Source organism: Nerophis ophidion, linkage group LG08, assembly GCF_033978795.1.
Source record: "Nerophis ophidion isolate RoL-2023_Sa linkage group LG08, RoL_Noph_v1.0, whole genome shotgun sequence".
NCBI classification, from domain to species: Eukaryota; Metazoa; Chordata; class Actinopteri; order Syngnathiformes; family Syngnathidae; genus Nerophis; species Nerophis ophidion.
In genome coordinates, this window is record NC_084618.1 from 77,523,132 (window position 1) to 77,547,029 (window position 23,898).

At 40.3% G+C, this 23,898-nt stretch overlaps 1 protein-coding gene across 3 annotated transcripts in view; it reads right to left on the minus strand.

Moving 5' to 3' along the window:
* Positions 1-23,898, minus strand: part of LOC133558409 (A disintegrin and metalloproteinase with thrombospondin motifs 14) — a 136,654-nt gene that overhangs the window by 86,223 nt on the left and 26,533 nt on the right. For all 3 annotated transcript variants that reach the window (XM_061909778.1, XM_061909777.1, XM_061909779.1), the window contains exons 4-5: positions 17,050-17,246; positions 6,733-6,816 (exon numbers count right to left, since the gene is read on the minus strand). In XM_061909778.1, coding sequence (XP_061765762.1) covers positions 6,733-6,816; positions 17,050-17,246 — 281 coding nt within the window. The remainder of the gene's footprint in view (positions 1-6,732; positions 6,817-17,049; positions 17,247-23,898) is intronic.

Sequence of the window (23,898 nt, forward strand, 5' to 3'; positions counted from 1 at the left end):
GGCTTCTCTCTGAGACACTTCGTGTTCACCGGAGCCATCCGACCTCGAGGTATGTCTTTACAATCTTTTACAATCTTTAAAATCTCACTAAAACACTATTAAAACAATAAGCAGATAAGGGATCTTCCAGAATTATCCTAGTAAATGTGTCTAATTACATCTGAAACGCTCACACTGCCGTCGCCCGGAGCTGTCGCTTTTTTTTTCTATTCCTTTACTATCAATATCCTAATTCACGAATCTTCCATCCTCGCTCAAATTGATGGGGAAATTGTCGCTTTCTCGGTCCGAATTGCTTTTACTGCTGGTGGCTCCCATTAAATCAATCAATCAATCAATGTTTATTTATATAGCCCCAAATCACAAATGTCTCAAAGGACTGCACAAATCATTACGACTACAACATCCTCGGAAGAACCCACAAAAGGGCAAGGAAAACTCACACCCAGTGGGCAGGGAGAATTCACATCCAGTGGGACGCCAGTGACAATGCTGACTATGAGAAACCTTGGAGAGGACCTCAGATGTGGGCAACCCCCCCCCCTCTAGGGGACCGAAAGCAATGGATGTCGAGCGGGTCTAACATGTTACTGTGAAAGTTCAATCCATAGTGGCTCCAAGACAGCAGCGAGAGTCCCGTCCACAGGAAACCATCTCAAGCGGATCAGCAGCGTAGAGATGTCCCCAACCGATACAGGCGAGCGGTCCATCCTGGGTCCCGAGGAGCGGTCCATCCTGGGTCTCGACTCTGGACAGTCAGTACTTCATCCATGGTCATCGGACCGGACCCCCTCCACAAGGGAGGGGGGGACATAGGAGAAAGAAAAGAAGCGGCAGATCAACTGGTCTAAAAAGGACGTCTATTTAAAGGCTAGAGTATACAGATGAGTTTTAAGGTGAGACTTAAATGCTTCTACTGAGGTAGCATCTCCAACTGTTACCGGGAGGGCATTCCAGAGTACTGGAGCCCGAACGGAAAACGCTCTATAGCCCGCAGACTTTTTTTGAGCTCTAGGAATCACTAATAAGCCGGAGTCTTTTGAACGCAGATTTCTTGCCGGGATTAAAAACAATGTGAAGATGTGAGGAGCCCTACAACCAGTGACGTCACGCGCACATCGTCTGCTACTTCCGGTAAAGGCAAGGCTTTTATATTAAATAAATAAATAAATAAATGGGTTGTACTTGTATAGCGCTTTTCTACCTTCAAGGTACTCAAAGCGCTTTGACACTACTTCCACATTTACCCATTCACACACACATTCACACACTGATGGAGGGAGCTGCCATGCAAGGCGCCAACCAGCACCCATCAGGAGCAAGGGTGAAGTGTCTTGCTCAGGACACAACGGACGTGACGAGGTTGGTACTAGGTGGGATTTGAACCAGGGACCCTCGGGTTGCGCACGGCCACTCTCCCACTGCGCCACGCCGTCCCTTATTAGCGACCAAAAGTAGCGAACTTTATCGTCGATGTTCTCTACTAAATCCTTTCAGCTAAAATATGGCAATATCGCAAAATGATCAAGTATGACACATAGAATGGACCTGCTATCCCCGTTTAAATAAGAACATCTCATTCCAGTAGGCCTTTAAACAAGTATATTTAATATTGTTGGCTACTGTAACATTACACACAGTTTGAACAGTAACACTGTATTTGAATATTTAATCAATTGATACCATTAGATGTTTGCTAATCACTGCTGTAGCATATACAGTGCATGCCTTCATATTTGCATGTGTGCACATTTCTATTCTCAGCTTTCGAGAGACTGAAAGCGCTTTACATAGTGAAACCTATTATGCACATCTAAACCAGTGCGGGTGGCACTGGGAGTATCGAACCTGGAACCCTAGTGTTCCTGGCACGGCCGCTCTACCAACTGTGCCATAATAAAATAAAAAGGTTTATTGCAACATAAAAAATGAGCTGATTATGATCACTCTTGTCCAGTTTTTATACCTTTTTTTATTTTTTTAAGTATAACATTAAGTTGCAATTAGAGTTGCATGTCAAAGATGTTAATGTATAGTTTATGGTGTGTTGGCTCGACAGTACAGTCTTTCCAATATCGAGGTTTTTGTTGCGCCCTACAAAGTGTTGGTACTGTAAGCATTGTACCAACACATTTTTGGGTGTGATAATAAATGACAGGAATTGAGAATCTCATGTAAAAAATAAACAAAGTAGCACGAAACACCTCAATAATAAATGATAAATGGGTTGTACTTGTATAGCGCTTTTTCTACCTTCAAGGTACTCAAAGCGCTTTGACACTACTTCCACATTTACCCATTCACACACACATTCACACACTGATGGAGGGAGCTGCCATGCAAGGCGCCAACCAGCACCCATCAGGACCAAGGATGAAGTGTCTTGCTCAGGACACAACGGACGTGACGAGGTTGGTACCAGGTGGGAATTGAACCAGGGACGCACGGGTTGCGCACGGCCACTCTCCCACTGCGCCACCCCGTCCCTAATAATAATGAATAAAGCAAAACTTGTTCTAGATCAAAAATCACTTCATATTCTTTACTGCTCACTAGTGTTACCAGATCTGAGTTATTGTGCAGAAATATGGGTAAACAACTACAAATGTGCGCTTAATTAATTAACGAAGTTACAAAAAATATCCATCCATCCATCCATCTTCAACCGCTTATCAGTTCGCGGGGACATCAGCTCTAGCAGAGACGCCCTGACTTCCCTCTCCAGAGCTACATTAGCAACTTACTCCATGGGTATCCCGAAGCGTTCCCAGGCCAGAGAGGAGATATCATCCCCCCTTTTGGTCCTTGGCCTGCCGCGGGGTCTCCTCCCAGTGGTGCGTGAATTGATTAACGTGGACCCCGACTTAAAAAAGTTGAAAAACTTATTTGGGTGTTACCATTTAGTGGTCAATTGTACGGAATATGTACTGTACTGTGCAATCTACTAATAAAAGTATCAATCAATCAATCAAAAAGACCACCCCAGGGAGACGCTCGTGAGGCATCCGCACGAGACCATCTAAGCTGGCTCATTTCCAAGCGAAGGAGCAGCGGCTCTACTACGAGTCTCTCTCAGGTGACTGAACTTCAATCAATCAATCAATCAATGTTTATTTATAGAGCCCCAAATCACAAATGTCTCAAAGGACTGCACAAATCATTACGACTACAACATCCTCGGAAGAACCCACAAAAGGGCAAGGAAAACTCACACCCAGTGGGCAGGGAGAATTCACATTCAGTGGGACGCCAGTGACAATGCTGACTATGAGAAACCTTGGAGAGGACCTCAGATGTGGGCAACCCCCCCCCCCTCTAGGGGACCGAAAGCAATAGATGTCGAGCGGGTCTAACATGATACTGTGAAAGTTCAATCCATAGTGGCTCCAAGACAGCAGCGAGAGTCCCGTCCACAGGAAACCATCTCAAGCGGATCAGCAGCGTAGAGATGTCCCCAACCGATACAGGCGAGCGGTCCATCCTGGGTCCCGACGAGCGGTCCATCCTGGGTCTCGACTCTGGACAGTCAGTACTTCATCCATGGTCATCGGACCGGACCCCCTCCACAAGGGAGGGGGGGACATAGGCGAGAGTAGGAATGTAGATAGCTCGGTAGACTGAGAGCTTTGCCTTCTGGCTCAGCTCAAAAAAGATCAATTAGAATAATACATAATGCTGGATATACAGAACATACACACCCTTTATTTATTTATGGATAATAAGCTGGACTGGACTGTTAACACGGACCACCTGTACAAAAAAACGACAGAGCAGGCTGTACTTTCTCAGGAGGCTGCGCTCCTTCAACATTTGTAAAAAAAAAAAAAAAACTCCTGTGGATGTACTCCCAGTCTGTGGTTGCCAGTGTTCTGTTCTGTACATCTAAGAAGGCAGGCTCCAGACTGGAGAAACTGATCAGGTGGGCCGGTTCTACAATCGGAATGAAACTGGACTCACTGGTGACAGTGGCAGAGAAGAGGACTGTGGACACACTAGTGAGCATCCTGGATGATTAGATTAGATTAGATTAGATTAGATAGTACCTTATTTATTCCGTCAGGAGAGTTCCTTTAGGAAAATTGAAATTTTCAGCACTGATCCGCTTGAGATGGTTTCCTGTGGACGGGACTCTCGCTGCTGTCTTGGAGCCACTATGGATTGAACTTTCACAGTATCATGTTAGACCCGCTCGACATCCATTGCTTTCGGTCCCCTAGAGGGGGGGGGTTGCCCACATCTGAGGTCCTCTCCAAGGTTTCTCATAGTCAGCATTGTCACTGGCGTCCCACTGGATGTGAATTCTCCCTGCCCACTGGGTGTGAGTTTTCCTTGCCCTTTTGTGGGTTCTTCCGAGGATGTTGTAGTCGTAATGATTTGTGCAGTCCTTTGAGACATTTGTGATTTGGGGCTATATAAATAAACATTGATTGATTGCATTGATTGAATCCCATTCAAGATCAGACAAACATTACAGGGAGACAGAACAGGATCGCTGACGGGTCTGCCGGGTTCCAGCGCCCCTTACAAAAAAGATGAGATACAGGTAAACAAGGGGGGGAATGGGAGAAAAAAATAGAAGATTAAAATAAAATAAAAAAATAAAAAATCAGTCTTAGCCTGGGCCCTGGAGAGGGGGTGCAGACTGAAGCCAAGGGGAAAAAAAAACAACAACAAAAAAAATTATGCCAGTCACCCTCTGCATACAGTTATCAGTAGCCAGAGGAGCCTGTTCAGTTCTAGACTGCTTCATCCCAAGTTCAGGACTAATAGACTTAAAAACTCCTTTGTCCCACACGCCATTAGACTGTACAACTCCTCTCTGAGGAGAGTTGGGGGGGTACTAGGATGACAAGGGATGGAAAAAATACTTTTTCATAACATGGTCCCTACTGCCTAGTTTCTCTTATTATATTCTTATATTACTGTTATATTTTTATTACCATTGTTGGTTTTTATTTTTATTCTTATTGTAATATGTTTCTATTTTGTTTCCATTTATACGACCATCATTTAGTTTTTACTTTTTAAATTGATCGGAACTCTGTACACTGCTGCTGGAATTGTTATTTTCCTGAAGGATCTCTTCTGAAGGAATCAATAAAGTACTATCCATCTATCTATCGATCGAATTAAAAATATTGAAATTCAACGATTTGGTGCATTTGCAAACAGCTAATATTATGTAAAAAGCAAACTATAACCTGCTACAACCAACAATGTACAACAATTCTTCTCAACAAAAGAGGAGAAATATAACCTTAGAGGAAAATGTAACACAAAACATTTGCATGCTCGTACAACACTTAAAACCTTTACCATCTCAGTATCCATCCATCCATTTACTACCGCTTATTCCCTTTGGGGTGGCGGGGGGCGCTGGCGCCTATCTCAGCTACAATCGGGCGGAAGGCGGGGTACATCCTTGACAAGTCGCCATCTCATCGCAGGGCCAACACAGATAGACAGACAACATTCACACTCACATTCACACACTAGGGCCAATTTAGTGTTGCCAATCAACCTATCCCCAGGTGCATGTCTTTGGAGGTGGGAGGGGCCTATCCCCAGGTGCATGTCTTTGGAGGTGGGAGGGGCCTATCCCCAGGTGCATGTCTTTGGAGGTGGGAGGGGCCTATCCCCAGGTGCATGTCTTTGGACGTGGGAGGAAGCCGGAGTACCCGGAGGGAACCCACGCATTCACGGGGAGAACATGCAAACTCCACATAGAAAGATCCCGAACCCGGGATTGAACCTAAAAATACTTAGGAGTCAGGACCTTCGTATTGTGAGGCAGACACATTAACCCCTCTTCCACCGTGAAGCCCCCCATCTCAATATGTGGAATTCAATTATGGAACAGATTAACTGAAGAAACCAAACAAAGCACCAATAGGATTTAGCTTAAGAGACTGTTCAAACTACAAGTGTTCCCAAAGTACACAGAACATTAATCACGATAAACATCTTGGACCCTTTTTTTTTAGATAAAGATTACGTATTTAATATTTGTTTACTTACTATGGTATATTATTTATTTATTATTTATTTCCCCTCTGTTACAGAGAAAAATGAAATGGGATAAAATTGCTATGGTATGAAAAGGGGTAGGATTAAATAAGATCAGCTTCTTCCTACTCATTTTCGGACGTGCTGTAATGAAACAACTGGAAATATAAATGATAAATGGGTTGTACTTGTATAGCGCTTTTCGACAGTACAGTCTTTCCAATATCGAGGTTTTTGTTGCGCCCTACAAAGTGTTGGTACTGTAAGCATTGTACCAACACATTTTTGGGTGTGATAATAAATGACAGGAATTGAGAATCTCATGTAAAAAATAAACAAAGTAGCACGAAACACCTCAATAATAAATGATAAATGGGTTGTACTTGTATAGCGCTTTTTCTACCTTCAAGGTACTCAAAGCGCTTTGACACTACTTCCACATTCACACACACATTCACACACTGATGGAGGGAGCTGCCATGCAAGGCGCCAACCAGCACCCATCAGGAGCAAGGGTGAAGTGTCTTGCTCAGGACACAACGGACGTGACAAAGTTGGTACTAGGTGGGATTTGAACCAGGGACCCTCGGGTTGCGCACGGCCACTCTCCCACTGCGCCACGCCGTCCCTAAATATGTGATGCATTACAGTATATCGTATGCATGTTCCAAATAAAGTGAAACTGAACTGAAAAATAAACATGTTTTTTCTCTGTTGATGGCTCACCTGTCGATACCCGACCATGATCATGCGGACCAGGACGATGTTGATGTTGGTCCCCAAAGACTCATCGTGGTAGATTTCATCCACCTGCAAGGAGGATTAAACAAGAAACATATCCATCAGAACTGAGACATGTTCACGGTAAATACCGTACGCTTCTTTTGAGTTACTTTTCTCTGATTTTATGTGACTTTTGTTGGAGTATTGTGTTAGGCTCCAATACAACCAGTGATGTTACGCAGCGGGGAAAGGGAGCAAAAGAGAGGGATAGAGAATGAGAGAGAGAGAGAGAGAGAAAAGGCCCGGCTGACCCAGAAATGTGTCAGCTGCTGTCTTTGGCTTTATGACGACGTGGAATGTACGCTATGCAGCGGCGCCATTCCCAACGTCCGCTTCAACAAGTTTTATTTTCATATACAGTGAGGCAAAAAAGTATTTAGTCAGCCGCCGATTGTGCAAGTTCTCCCACTTAAAATGATGACAGAGGTCTGTAATTGTCATCATAGGTACACTTCAACTGTGAGAGACAGAATGTGAGAAAAAAATCCAGGGATTCACATTGTAGGAATTTTAAAGAATTTATTTGTAAATTATGATGGGAAATAAGTATTTGGTCAGCCATTCAAAGCTCTCACTGATGGAAGGAGGTTTTGGCTCAAAATTTCACGATACATGGCCCCATTCATTCTTTCCTTAACACGGATCAATCGTCCTGTCCCCTTAGCTGAAAAACAGCCCCAAAGCATGATGTTTCCACCACCATGCTTCACAGTAGGTGTGGTGTTCTTGGGATGCAACTCAGTATTCTTCTTCCTCCAAACACGACGAGTTGAGTTTATACCAAAATGGATACACAGATGATACAGCAGAGGATTGGGAGAATGTCATGTGGTCAGATGAAACCCAAATAGAACTTTTTGGTATAAACTCAACTCGTCGTGTTTGGAGGAAGAAGAATACTGAGTTGCATCCCAAGAACACCATACCTACTGTGAAGCATGGGGGTGGAAACATCATGCTTTGGGGCTGTTTTTCTGCTAAGGAGACAGGACGATTGATCAGTGTTAAGGAAAGAATGAACGATTGTGAGCCAAAACCTTTGAATGGTTGACCAAATACTTATTTCCCACCATTATTTGCAAATAAATTCTTTAAAATTCCTAGAATGTGAACTCCTGGATTTTTTTTCCACATTCTGTCTCTCACAGTTGAAGTGTACCTATGATGAAAATTACAGACCTCTGTCATCATTTTAAGTGGGAGAACTTGCACAATCGGTGGCTGACTAAATACTTTTTTGCCCCACTGTACCTGTACTAAGGTCACTTAAAAACCCGAAAGCTCAAACATTAAAGACGTGGGGTTTTTTTTGGCCCTGTAGTCCATTGTTTTTCAACCACTATGCCGCGACACACTAGTGCACCGTGAGATATTGTTTAGTGTGCCATGGGTAATGATGCAATTCTACCTAATTGGTCAAAAAAATATTGTTTGCAAACCAATAAAACGTTTGAAAAAGTAGCCTATAAGCATACCTTGGAAAAATGTCTTCTTCTTAGTTTTGAAAAAAATACATCACAACAAACAAAATTATTTTCATTCCTTTCTGATAGTGTCAATCAAAAGTGGATCTCGTTGTGTACCTAATCAAGTGGCTACTGCGGGTATCGTTTCTTTGGGGTCACATTTAAGGTACCAAAACAGATAAAGTGGGATCCTGCAACAATTTATTTGCTTGCCGTCTCACATTTGGAGCCAATTCACATTCCATGTTTTGTAAGGTTCTTTTTTTTTACCTGTAAGGTAATTTTTTTATGCTTAATTATGTTTCATTGTATCCAATAAACTAGACCTGGGCAAATTAAGGCCCGGGGGCCACATGCGGCCCATAAATCTTTTCAATCTGGCCCCGCAGGACATTTCCAAATATTTTTTTTTAGATATTTAAGATGGAAAATGTAGCTGCCATTATGATGTGCAGTGATGTTTTCTAATGACCGTAAGTCTTCAACTATACAAAGTATTTCAATGGTTGGAATCGGCGCTTATGGATGATATACCAGTTACTATGGTAACCTCATTATTTACTATGGTCATCTAATTAGTTACTGTGGTCATCTAATTAGTTACTATGGTAATCGACGTCACAGCAGCTCAGACGAGGCACCAAACAGCGTGGGTGGGAAGCGTTTCCACGGACACGGAAGGAGATTTTCACAAAGTTCTAAAGCTTAGTGATGGATCAGATATATCAGATTGTTTGTTTTTTACCCTTCGTGTTCATATGTCACTGTTTGTTGCATTTTGTTGCATTTCATTTGATTGTAAAATATGGCAAACGAAACGGGGTGTGACTTCATATTTTGTCAATATTCAGTGTTTTATCGTTCATAGAAAAAAATAAAATTCCATTAGGTTTTTTAAGGCGGTCTGTCTGTTTTCACCATTCAATCAGACATTATTGTGATTTTTTTGTATTAGCGTTCCTAAAAATAGACATACCAGCCTACAGACACATTTTTTTATTTAAATGTGGCCCCCGAGTCAAAATAATTGCCCAGGCCTGCAACAAACCATATTCAATTGGATTTTACGATCCGCAAAGCATGTGAAAATACCGCATAAAATGTCATGAAATGCCACAAACTCAGTCAGCCATTTTGAATATTCCACTCCAAATATCTTCGGCTGTTTCCGTAGATTCTACGTCACTAGAGTAACGTTTTTGCACTCTGACCATATTATCAGATCAGTCGTGATGAAAATAAGCAAAAATTGGAAAGAAATGTGTTGTTTATTATTTACATATATTTATGTAAAACAAGGCTTTTTTATGCATTCTAAATCGTAAATAAATAGCTAACAATTAAGTCAATATATAGAGGGTTTTGATTGATTGATTGAGACTTTTATCAGTAGTACAGTACATATTCCGTACAATTGACCACTAAATGGTAACACCCGAAAAAGTTTTTGAACTTGTTTAAGTCGGGGTCCACGTTAATCAATTCATGGTAGAAGTCCTCTATAGTCCGGTATGGTCCACTATTGCGCCCATTGTACCCTCTAAAAACATCCAGAAACCACCAACAATACTCCATTTCCATGTTGTGACCCAAAAACTAACCAAATACTAGTGATATTGTTATTATAAGCGCCAATATAGACCGACTATTTTAGCGGCGCATTGATAGCCATGGTTTGATTAACGTGGACCCCGACTTAAACAAGTTGAAAAACTTATTGGGGTGTTACCATTTAGTGGTCAATTGTACGGAATATGTACTGTACTGTGCAATCTACTAATAAAAGTATCAATCAATCAATCAATAGCATTGAATGCTAGCTAATGCTGTTATTGTTGACAGTTTAAGGCGGCGGCTGCTTCTGCTTCGTCTCAAACTTGCTAAATGTAAATTCTAGATTATAATTCATGCATCTCTCACCTGGTAGTAGACACATGTGGCCATGGACCGACAGGCTGGTCCATTTTGGCATCCCCCGAGATGGCGAAGAAGACAAAAAAAAACTTTTTAAGCCTTTAAGCCTTTGTGGGGATTGAGATTAAATCTTCATCTAAACGGAATTATGTAAGGGTCCCTTCAGTCCGCATCCCAGCAAAAGTGGAAATATTACAGTAAGTGTTTGTTTTTTTAATTATTGATTATTATGATTAGTTTGTATGTTTAGCACCTAGCAAGGCTGCTGATGCTATAGTGTTTCGATAAGGATACATCCACTTAGCATATTCGGCTTCTAAAACTTATTGCTCATCTTCTTTATGTTCGGGCTCAAAAATATAAGGTTCTGTATCATAATTTTTCCCAACGTGATTGTTGCTGGCTCTCAAATAGTCTGCTTGATTAGCATTGTTGTTGGTGGGAAAGATATTCCTAACGGTACGTCACGGATTACATGACTGTAATCTTCGTGAGATTGGATTCTACTTTGATCATATCTATTTATTCGCAAACTTTGGAAGTCTTTTGGTGTTGTAAATCAGATATATACGATAATAGCTTCAATATAGAGGCAAACTATTTTTTCAATGTATTGGTACTTAATTATTTTAGTTATATTTCATGTTTTTGACAAATTAACTTACAATGAGGTACGAATTATTAATTTTTCATTGGAACATTTCTTTGTATTTCATTATTTTTCACTAAAATATAAATTTGCAAATGTGACTGTGTGATGTATTGTACTTTTAAATAATTTATATATTTCATAGTTAAAATATACAGTTTTTAAAAGAAAATAACTTTTTGACATTTAATTATTGTTTAATTTCACTTAATTACAGAATTTAAAACTTTATTACGGGAGATGATTGACACATTTTCCTGAATATTTTTGTAGTTATTTTAATTATTTTTAAATAATCTGTTTTTTTTCTTTAATTATTTGTTAAACTTTTAAACTTTTTAGGTTAAATAATTTTACAGTTTAAAGAATGTGTAACTCCTCGAAGGAAGATGGTTAACTGAATCATTTAATTGTATTTGTTATTAGAACATATTTTTTTATTTGGTAAAATAAAATAGTCAACATTGAAATAATTTGTCATTTCACTAAGTTACAGAATTTGCTATTCTAGAATGGGACGTGATTAACTGGTCCCATTTTGTAATTTTTAGAAAAAATAAAGTTTTGTATTTGTTTTCTATTAATTTTTAAATGATGTATTTTTTATCTTTAAAATGAACACTTTTTTAAAAATATAATTCAATCATTCATCAGGTTCAATCATTTTGTAATTTCCCCAAAGTACAGAATTTGCAACCCAAACATGGGAGATGATTAACACCTTACATTTTATTTAAAAAAAAAACACACAAAAAAACCTATAAAATCCCTTTTTTACATTTAACTTTGTTTATTAGAATATTTTCTAATTTAAAAAAATGAAATACGGTTAAAAAAAATCACAGCAATAATTTGTAATTTCATTGAATTAAAGATTTTGCTATTCCACAATGAGAAGTGTTAACTGGTCACATTTTGTATTTTTTTTTCCCACAAAAAATGTGGTTTCTTTGTATTTTATTGTATTTTTTTTAAATTATCTATTTTTTTCTAATTTAAATAGACCTTTTTTTTTGGTATTTTACCAAACTACATAATTTGGAACATCACCATGGGAGATAATTAACTGTCCCATTTTGTATACAATGTTTTGTTTCATTCAAATTTATTTGAATGTATTTCAAATAAAATGTAATATTTTTTTAGTTTAATTAATAAAATAAATTCTACATCGAATTATTTCGTAATTTAACTAAATTCACCTTTCACGTTTTGTAAATTATATTTTTGTTATTTTGTCATACATTATATACAAAATTTTATATTTATTTGACAATTTTCTATTTACCTTATTGAATGAGTTAGGATCATTATCCTTTTTATAAATTCTGTCCTTGACTGACTCAGAGTTAATGAAGCAAATTTCATAAATCAATTAAAGCAAATGCCATGGGGAAATATCAAATATTCACTTACGTTATCATTCAAACTGCAGTAACGGTCACCTAATCACAAATGGTTGCCAAATCATAGATGGTTCGTATTATTATGCAAATCAAATTAAAAAGGCTTTTTAATAATCTCATTCCGCCGCCTTCTGGGGATGAAATGTTAAATGGGCAGCCATTTTTCTATCGACAACATTCAACGGTGACATTCACTGGGATTGGACACGGGTCATCGAGTGTCCCTTTGCAACATCCGCTTTCATTGATGGAACGACGCGACCACTGGACTCTCTTTCAGTGAATCACAATCACTTCATCTACCACAAAATCCAGTCTGTTTGTCATTTTCACAAAGGAACAAGGTGTCCAAACAGGATCAACGAATAGGCAACACATTCTGCAGGGTTATGACCTCGCTGCACAAAAACATCCCCCCCGATGGTGATGAAGGCTTCCTGGGCATTAAATCGAAATATCCTCAGGGGCGCTGAACTTCAGTCTAACTGCTTCAGCAAATATTTCATTTACCAGGAGTCCATTCGGGTCAATAAATGCTATGAGGGTTCCAGACAAGGTAAGGGCAACAGACTTGCTGAGGTATATATATATATATATATATATATATGTCTTGATTGGATTATCCGGAGAATAGTGCTCGATACCGTGGTAGAGCGCAATATGTAGGTGTGGGAAAAAATCATCTACCGCAAGTTCCTCACTCTGATCGACAAACACTTCTCCAAAGGCAACACCCTAAGAAAAATATTCAACAAGAACAACATTAAATTGAGCTACAGCTGTATGAATAACATGCAACAAATCATTTCAAACCACAACAAAGCAATTGCAAAAGGACTGCCTACCCCCAGACTAAACGACTCTGAAACCAATAACGAATGTAACTGTCGCAAGAAACCTGATTGCCCTCTCAACGGAAGGTGCTTACAGACATCAGTCGTTTACCAAGCAAAGGTAACACGCAAGGACATTAACACATCCGACACGTACGAAGGAGCGTTCAAAACAAGATGGAATAATCACAACGCCTCCTTTAGAAACCAGACTTTGCAGAATTCTACAGAACTCAGCAAACACATTTGGAACCTCAAAGACAATAATGTTGAATATTCAATAACATGGCAAATTCTTGCATCGAGCACACCTTACAACAGTGGTAATAAAAGATGCTTAAAAGAGAAACTGTTTATTATATATCATCCAGATCTATCATCCCTCAACAAGCGCAGTGAAATCATTTCAACATGCCGCCATAGACGGAAACACCTCCTAGGTAACACATGAGCCAATCACCACACCCTACGCCTGCTTGTACCCACCCACTCTGTGCTCTATATAAACCATTGTATGTGAATGCTTCCATTAAAATCTCCTGATGATTGAGGGAACCCCTCATGAAACACTTCTGTAGAGATGAAGTAGTCTTGTGATTTTTTCCCACACCTACATATATATATATATATATATATATATATATATATATATATATATATATACATACATACATACATACACACACGCACACACATATACATATATTTATATACAAACTCTGTTTCCATATGAGTTGGGAAACGGTGTTAGTTGTAAATACAAACGGAATACAATGATTTGCAAATAATTTCCAACCCATATTCAGTTGAATATGCTACAAAGACAACATATTTGGTGTTCAAACTGATAAACATTTTTTTGTTGTTGCAAATAATCATTAACTTTAGAATTTGATGCCAGGCTAATTGGGAACAGGTGGGTGCCATGATTGGGTATAAAAACAGCTTCCCAAAAAATGCTGAGTCTTTCACAGGAAAGGATGGGGCGAGGTACACCCTCTTCCTCCAAACACGACGACTTGAGTATATACCAAAAAGTTCTATTTTGGTTTCATCTGACCACATGACATTCTCCCAATCCTCTGCTGTATCATCCATGTATCCATTTTGGTACAAACTCAACTCGTCGTGTTTGGAAGAAGAAGAATACTGAGTTGCATCCCAAGAACACCATACCTACTGTGAAGCATGGGGGTGGAAACATCATGCTTTGGGGCTGTTTTTCTGCTAAAGGGACAGGACGATTGATCCGTGTTAAGGAAAGAATGAATGGGGCCATGTATCGTGAGATTTTGAGCCAAAACCTCCTTCCATCAGTGAGAGTTTTGAATGGTTGACCAAATACTTATTTTCCACCATCATTTACAAATCAATTCTTTAAAATTCCTACAATGTGAATTCCTGGATTTTTTTTTCACATTCTGTCTCTCACAGTTGAAGTGTACCTATGATGAAAATTACAGACCTCTGTCATCATTTGAAGTGGGAGAACTTGCACAATCGCTGGCTGACTAAATACTTTTTTGCCCCACTGTATGTTGCCATCCAAGCAACGTTCTCATGGACGGTCCTGCTTGTTTCAGCAAGACAATGCCAAGCCACGTGTTACAACAGCGTAGCTTTATAGTAAAAGAGTGCGGGTACTAGACTAGCCTGCCTGTAGTCGGGACCTGTCTCCCATTGAATGTGTGGCACAATATGAAGCTTAAAATACCACACAGAGACTGTTGAACAACTTAAACTGTACATCAAGCAAGAATGGGAATTAATTCCACCTGAAAAGCTTAAAAAAATTGATGATCTCAGTTCCGAAATGTCTACTGAGTGTTGTTCAAAGGAAAGGCCATGTAACACAGTGGTAAAAATGCCCCTGTGCCTACTTTTTTTGCAATGTGTTGTTGCCATTAAATTTCAAGTTAATGATTATTTGCAAAAAAAAATTAAGTTTCTCAGTTCGTACATTAATTATTTGTCCTTGTAGTCTCTTTCTATTCCACATCAATGTGGAATGCACTCCCAACAGGTATAAAAGTAAGTGCATCTCTATATTCCTTCAAAAGCGCTCTAAAACAACACTTCCAGGCAACTTCAACACTTTACTAATACCCTCCTCCATTCACATCCCATCTCCCCGGATTATAAACAACTCAAATGTACTTCTAATGTATATACTTGTTCTTATGCTATGTGAACTCACTATGTTCTCTGCTGGCTGTACATATCCTACTAAATAAGACCTACACTGTTTCAATGTCCACATTTCTCTGTTGATGCAATTGTTGATAACTGAAGTACTGATATCAACCAAAGCTCCTCATTGTAAATAATGTAAATAATTCAATGTACATACTATGATGATTAACTTGTGTGATGACTGTATTATGTTGATAGTATATATTTGTACCATGAATTGATTAACGTGGACCCCGACTTAAACAAGTTGAAAAACTTATTGGGGTGTTACCATTTAGTGGTCAATTGTACGGAATATGTACTGTACTGTCCAATCTACTAATAAAAGTATCAATCAATCAATCAAAAAAGTCTATTCAATTGAATATAAGTTTAAAAGGATTTGCAAATCATTGTATTCTGTTTTTATTTACGAATTACACAACATGCCAACGGATTCACGGTGGCAGAGGGGTTAGTGCGTCTGCCTCACAATACGAAGGTCCTGCAGTCCTGGGTTCAAATCCAGGCTCGGGATCTTTCTGTGTGGAGTTTGCATGTTCTCCCCGTGAATGCGTGGGTTCCCTCCGGGTACTCCGGCTTCCTCCCACTTCCAAAGACATGCACCTGGGGATAGGTTGATTGGCAACACTAAAATTGGCCCTAGTGTGTGAATGTGAGTGTGAATGTTGTCTGTCTATCTGTGTTGGCCCTGTGATGAGGGGGCGACTTGTCCAGGGTGTACCCCGCCTTCCGCCCGATTGTAGCTGAGATAGGCGCCAGCGCCCCCCGCGACCCCACAAGGGAATAAGCGGTAGAAAATGGATGGATGGATGGACAACATGCCAACTTCACTGATTTTATGTTTTGTAAAAGCAGGCAACGCCATAGCCATAGCCCTAGGTGGCGATAATGTCCATCGTCTTTTGCGGATCACATCATTTCCCCCAAGTTAAGAGAGCAACATTTCAGGTAAACAAAGTCTTTCAGGAGCTGCTATAATAATTTGATACCCAAACGCTGAGCTTGCATATTTGAAGATTCGAAACTTTCTGGTATGTCTTCAGAGGCCATGTGTGCGGGGATAATTGCAAAGCCAGAAGGAACACACATGGACAACACACGCACTTAAAGAGGTTGGAATTCGGCCGCCAAACGAGAGCAGCAGCTGTGGACTGGAGGCGACGAGGGGCGTCCCTGGCCTGTATACAACATCGCATCGGCGTGGCCCGTGCTGGAACAACGCTGCCATTGTGTGCCGGGCACCTCGCAGACAGGATGTCCAGTAATCAATCCCTCTGAGGGGTTGAAGGGGTGGGGTTCTCCAGGTGGTGCTACAGGAGGGATTCGAAGGGATTTGAACACGGCCACGGCTCTGCTGGCTTACATGCAAACCCCTCGTTTCTTCCAGAAAATGTAAAAAGATTTGCTTAAAAGATAGCAGCACATTCTCCAAATAAAGCGCGTGAACGCAACATGCTAAGTCAATTAACCCATCGTTCCTCATAAGTAGCGGCGCTTTTCCCAGGTGGCGTAACCCGCCGACCCACAGTCGACTCTTTGATTGGCGCAGCTTATCAGACCACCGTGTGGGCTCCCCGACTGGTAACTGTTACCGAGTGAAACCGGCGCTCTGTGAAAATCTGACTTGAAGGATTTGGGTTCCTGGTAAGGAGATTATGGTGGTAGGAGCTGCTGAGGTCCATAAAGAACCAGCTAACCTCCGCCGTAATCCATAAAAAAAGCTGTTGACAAAGCGTGATGTCAGAGCAGTGATATTTGACGTCCGAGGAACCCGCTGACCCCGCCGGCCGACTTACGATGTTCATGAGGGTGAGGACGTAGTTCTGCACGTGCTCTTTGCCGTGGAAGCGCACCACCGAGTCGTCCACGGCGAGCAGCACCTCGATGTTGTAGTCGTCCGCCTTGGTTTGCCTCCTCTTGCGCTCGGCCTCCGACAGTCTGTGCTGGACCAGGTCCAGGGCCGCCGGGAGTTCCGAGAGGCCGAAGTCCACCACTGCAATGAAAGCGCCGGAACGCTGAGTGTAACACAGAAAGTCTTTTCACCTGTGAGGTGGCGTCCTCTGCAGTGGACGTTAGAGGACATGCATAAAGGGGGGCTGTATGTGAAGTGAAGTGAATTTTATTTATATAGCGCTTTTTCTCTAGTGACTCAAAGCACTTTACATAGTGAAACCCAATATCTAAGTTACAATAAAAACCAGTGTGAGTGGCACTGGAAGCAGGTGGGTAAAGTGTCTTGCCCAAGGACACAACGGCAGTGACTAGGTTGGCAGAAGCGGGAATTGAACCTGCAACCCTCAAGTTGCTGGCACGGCCGCTCTACCAACTCAGCTAAACCGCCCCGTCTTGTGTCAAAGTTTGTTGGTGACGGACCCCAAGATGCAGAGATGGAGGCATGGAGTGAGAAAACATGATTTAATAAAAATACTAAAACAAGAACAAACCAAAGGGGTACAACAAAAAGCGTGCACGAGGCGGATAACAAACAAAGAGAGCTAGCATGGGAACTAGAAAATAAACAGAGCTTAGCATGGAAGCTAGCAAAAACAAAAAGGCCTAGCGTGGAATTTAGCAGGTATCGAGCAGGAAACATGTAATATGAAAACAAACTTGGAAGCAGGGAACAAAAGGCAGTAAGCTAAAAACCGCAATCAAATATAGCTTACCGCAACGCTGCATTGACAAGACATGATACGACACGACAGGTAGCAACGACAAGAGCGACATGCAATACGTGACAATAATCCAGCACTGACTGGAGGAACAAAGCAGGTACAAAAAGGAGCGGGCTGATTGACACCAGGTGTGGCCAGGTACCAATCAGCCGCACCTGAGGGGAAACAGCGGCCAGGGAGAAACACAGGAAACAGACAAAATAAGAGCGCTGACGGGAAACACTACACACACACACAGAGGAAACAAAGACAAATGCAGAAGGAAAAACTAAAACCTAGACAAACTGTCAGGGGCAAGCCTGACATCTTGCATGTATAGAAGTAGGGACAGTTAAAAAATCTTTAAAGTCTTTCTTTTAGGAATGCCGAACAAAACACCTTGTCCAAGGCTATGTTCACACTACAGGGTCGGATGTCCAATTTGGATTTTTTTTGTCTAATCCGATCTTTTTAGTGGCCGTTCACCTTACAGAAAATGGTATTTCTAATGTGAATGCAGTCTGACCCGCATGCAGAAATGATGTCAGGACGTTGCACGCACTGCAGTGTTTACGGGTGTAAAAATGGTTTCAGCACTAGAATAGAATAGAATAGAAAGTACTTTATTGAACCTCTGGGGAAATTCAGCTAGTCGGTCTCAGTACTGGTGCATTTGTGGCAATTTCAAGAGCTTTGTTCAATCAAAGTCAACATTTTCAGAACCAAATTATTGCGGGTAGAAGATTAAGAATTTTGGCTTTCGCAGTTTTACGGGATAATTTGCTTTGATGTCTGCTTGAAGAGCGTGTCTGAGGGCGAGCAGTCGGAGACAGGAGTGTTGGAACTTTTAGGTGAGTTCCAAAAACATTATATACACCTCTTTTCTCCTTTGTTATATGTATTTATTTTGTTTGATTGATTTATATATTTTTATTTCTAATATGCGAAAAAACAAGAGCAAGCCTGCTCCAATACAGTGCTATAGCCTTAACAGCTATTATAACATAATTATAACAATGGAGAATAAAAAAACGAAAACAAATGAGCATTGGACTTTTTCTTTTCTTTTTTTCTTACATATTTGAAAAGGAGTGAAAAGTTTACACAAATTTAATCCCACCACTCTTCTTTAAATCATAAATTACTCTGAGCTAGAACTACCTGTTCACTCCATGTACAAACTTAATGAACTTGTATATACATAAATGATACATATATACATACATATGCACACTACAAACATACATAGCTACACCATTACCACTAGTGATCATAGAAATTGATCTTTTTTGGCGAACAATTATGGCGCTTAACACTTTTTGATGATTTTCTGGAATGTTTACTGTCACATCCTACGCTAATTTCATGAATCAATCAATGAAAAATACGCCTTAACTGTAAAACCTATTTTTCTGTTTCTTTGTTTAACAAGCTCACCAAGGATGCCAACCTTTTAAAAATGGGGTAAATGTGGCCTAGTGGTTAGAGTGTCCGCCCTGAGATCGGTAGATCATGAGTTCGAACCCCGGCAGAGTCATACCAAAGACTATAAAAATGGGACCCATTACCTCCCTGCTTGTCACTCGGCATCAAGGGTTGGAATTGGGGGTTAAATCATCAAAGATGATTCCTGGGCGCGGCCACCGATGCTGCTCACTGCTCCCCTCACCTCCCAGGGGTTGATCATGGGTGATGGGTCAAATGCAGATACTAATTTCGCCACACCTTGTGTGTGTGTGACAATCATTGGTACTTTCACTTTAACAAAAAGGTCACACCTGAATTATTGAGCCCAATTGTTGTAACTGTTGCGTTTATTAGCACAATCAATATTTATGTCAATTATTATACTTAGTGTTATGTTTACTCAAATGTTTTATTCAGGTAGAAGGTGGTCTATACTCACATGTTTTATTAGCGTAGTCAGTGTTTACACATATTAGCATGTATTATTAGCATAGTCAGTGTTTACATTTATTAGCAAGTTTTATTAGCAGAGTCAGTGTTTACATGTAATAGCCATATTAGCATAGTCAGTGTTGACATGTATTAGCATGTATTATTAGCATAGTCCGTGTTTGCATTTATTAGCAAGTTTTATTAGCATAGTCAGTGTTTACATGTATTAGCCATATTAGCATAGTCTGTGTTTGCATTTATTAGCAAGTTTTATCAGCATAGTCAGTGTTTACATGTATTAGCCATATTAGCATAGTCTGTGTTTGCATATATTAGCATGTTTTATTAGCATAGTCAGTGTTTAAATGTATTAGCATGTTTTATTAGCATAGTGTTGACATTAGCATAATTTTATTTGCATGTTGTTGACATGTATTACCATTATTTTTTAGGATAGTCAGTGTTTATATTTATTTTTTGTGGGGCGGTTTAGCTCGGTTGGTAGAGCGGCCGTGCCAGCAACTTGAGGGTTGCAGGTTCGATTCCCGCTTCCGCCATCCTAGTCATTGCCATTGTGTCCTTGGGCAAGACACTTTACCCACTTGCTCCCAGTGCCACCCACACTGGTTTGAATGTAACTTAGATATTGGGTTTCACTATGTAAAGCGCTTTGAGTCACTAGAGAAAAAGCGCTATATAAATATAATTCACACTTCACACTTCACAATTGACTTTGTAGTGAAGAGGCTGACCATAAATTAGTGCATTTTCACCAGGTTTAAAAAATGCATAACTTTCTTAATACTTAATGATATTTATACCACTGAAATAGTCTTAACAAAACCATAATAATACTTAGTTTCATTTAAATGAATGATTACACAAATATATTAGGGAAGGGATTCATATGGCAACTGGCGCTGTGGTCAAAGTTGGAATTGCCAAAAGACACATTTTTAACATTCAACACCCAACTGCTATCTGGCGGCTAAAGTGGATAGCGCATGTCCCAATTTGCCACGTTTCATGTGTCAGGTAATCTGCAACAAATAATGCCATATAAATCCCCTTCCCACTGTACCTATTAAAATGACGTAGCTGAGTAACCTGTAAGCTGTTTTTATACTAAATACTGCATTGCAAGAATCGATTTGAATCAATTATTGATTCTGAAATGAAAAGCCTCCCCAAAATTAGAACAAAATTGTGAGTTGCTGTAAGATGCACATCCCTGGTCAAGTTCATCGCACTCTTGCAACATGTGTTGTGTTCTGACAGAGGTGGCTACTCGGGGTCTAACAAAAAAATCTATTTTCGAATGAATCGCGATTCTTATTTATAAAGATTTTTAATCGATTACAAAAAACAAGTTTTAGTTTTTTTTTTTTTAAATGTGTCCTGCCTAGCCATTTTATTAAATGTTTGGGTAGATTTTTATTAAAAAAAAACAGTTTTATTTTATGTAATATAAAAATGTATTGAGGGCTTCACGGTGGCAGAGGGGTTAGTGCATCTGCCTCACAATACGAAAGTCCTGCAGTCCTGGGTTCAAATCCAGGCTCGGGATCTTTCTGTGTGGAGTTTGCATGTTCTCCCCGTGAATGCGTGGGTTCCCTCCGGGTACTCCGGCTTCCTCCCACTTCCAAAGACATGCACCTGGGAATAGGCCCCTCCCACCTCCAAAGACATGCACCTGGGGATAGGCCCCTCCCACCTCCAAAGACATGCACCTGGGGATAGGCCCCTCCCACTTCCAAAGACATGCACCTGGGGATAGGTTGATTGGCAACACTAAATTGGCCCTAGTGTGTGAATGTTGTCTATCTGTGTTGGCCCTGCGATGAGGTGGCGACTTGTCCAGAGTGTACCCCGCCTTCCGCCCGATTGTAGCTGAGATAGGCGCCAGCGCCCCCCGCGACCCCGAAAGGGAATAAGCGGTAGAAAATGGATGGATGGATGGATGGAAAAATGTATTGAGCTATTTTTCCAAAGCAGGCCTGGGCAATTATTTTGACTCGGGGAGATTAAAAATTTAGAGGAAAAAATGTGTCTGGGGGCTGGTATATTTATTTTTAGGAACACTAATACAAAACCTCACAATAATGTCTGATTGATGCTAAAAACGTTATGACAGACCGCCTTAAAAAATAGAATGAAATTGTACCTTTTTTTTTACTGAATGAAACATCCAGAATGTACATGAGGATAAAGAATGTGGAATTTACAATATTAACTATGAACGATAAAACACTGAATATTGACAACATAATAAACACCACACCCCCTCTCGATCGACATATTTTATAATCAAGCAGAACGCAACAAAAATGCAACAAACACAGCGAAATATGAACGCGAATAGTAAAAATGTAAAAAATACTAACAATCTGATACATCACTAAGCTTTAGAACTTTGTTGTAAAAATCTCCTTCCGCGTGTGTCAGGCTGGCCGCTCTGGAAATGCTCCCCACCCACACTGCTTGGTCTGAGTTGCTGTAACTTAGATGACCACAGTAACTAGTATATCTGTCATGATCCGTAGTCTGGATCATGTTTAGTTTAGTTATTTTCTGTTAGTTTGGACTCCCTTTGTTGTTTGTGTACCTTTTTGTGAGTCAGTTTTGGTCACCATGGCAACATATTAATTTCACCTGCTGAGGGCTCCAGACGCACACCTGTTTTTTTAATTACTTCCTTATTTAAGCCTGCCTTGTCCCGTCAGTCGGTCTTGGTCCCTTGTTTGCGGTATGCAACTGTTTCGTTGGTAATTCTAGATTTCTTGTTACCAGATCCTGTGCTAGTGTTAGCATTAGCTTCTGTGCTTTCGCCACGCGTTTCTTTTCGTCTGTTTTTGTACCAGTGTTTTGTTATTAAATCATTCTTACCTTTTAGTTGTTGTCCGGAGTGTCTATGTTTGCGTTGGAGGAACGATCCCGCATTAAAATGCGACCCCCACGTGACAGAAGGAGTCGGTCTTGGTCCCTTCTGTCACGTGGGGGTCGCATTTTAATGCGGGATCGTTCCTCCAACGCAAACATAGACACTCCGGACAACAACTAAAAGGTAAGAATGATTTAATAACAAAACACTGGTACAAAAACAGACGAAAAGAAACGCGTGGCGAAAGCACAGAAGCTAATGCTAACACTAGCACAGGATCTGGTAACAAGAAATCTAGAATTACCAACGAAACAGTTGCATACCGCAAACAAGGGACCAAGACCGACTGACGGGACAAGGCAGGCTTAAATAAGGAAGTAATTAAAAAAACAGGTGTGCGTCTGGAGCCCTCAGCAGGTGAAATTAATATGTTGCCATGGTGACCAAAACTGACTCACAAAAAGGTACACAAACAACAAAGGGAGTCCAAACTAACAGAAAATAACTAAACTAAACATGATCCAGACTACGGATCATGACAATATCGTGCAAAAGCAAAATTTCCAACCTTTGAAATACTTTGTATAGTTCAAGACTTACGGTCATTTGAAAACATCACTGCACATCATAATGGAAGCTACGGTTTCCATGATAAAGATCTAAAAAAAATATTTGGGAATGTCCGGCGGGCCCATGTCTGAACTAATGTATCGAGGAATGTAATTGTTCATAGAACTGGCACCCACTGGTATTAAAAAAGTATTCATTTTGATTAGACAATCGATTCTGAATCGAACACTATCAATTAGAGATGTCCTATTATGGCTTTTTTGCCGATATCTCATATTCCGATATTGTCCAACTCTTAATTACCGATACCGACATCAACTGATATATACAGTCGTGGAATTAACACATTATTATGCCAAATTTTTTTGTGATGCCCCGCTGGATGCATTAAACAATGTAACAAGGTTTTCCAAAATAAATCAACTCAAGATATGGAAAAAAAATGCCAACATGGCACTGCCATATTTATTATTGAAGTCACAAAGTGCATTATTTTTTTTAACATGCCTCAAAACAGCAGCTTGGAATTTTGGACATGCTCTCCCTGAGAAAGCATGAAGAGGTTGAGGTGGGTGGGGTTGAGGTAGGGGGGTATCGGGGTAGCGGAGGTGTGCATTGTAGCGTCCCAGAAGAGTTAGTGC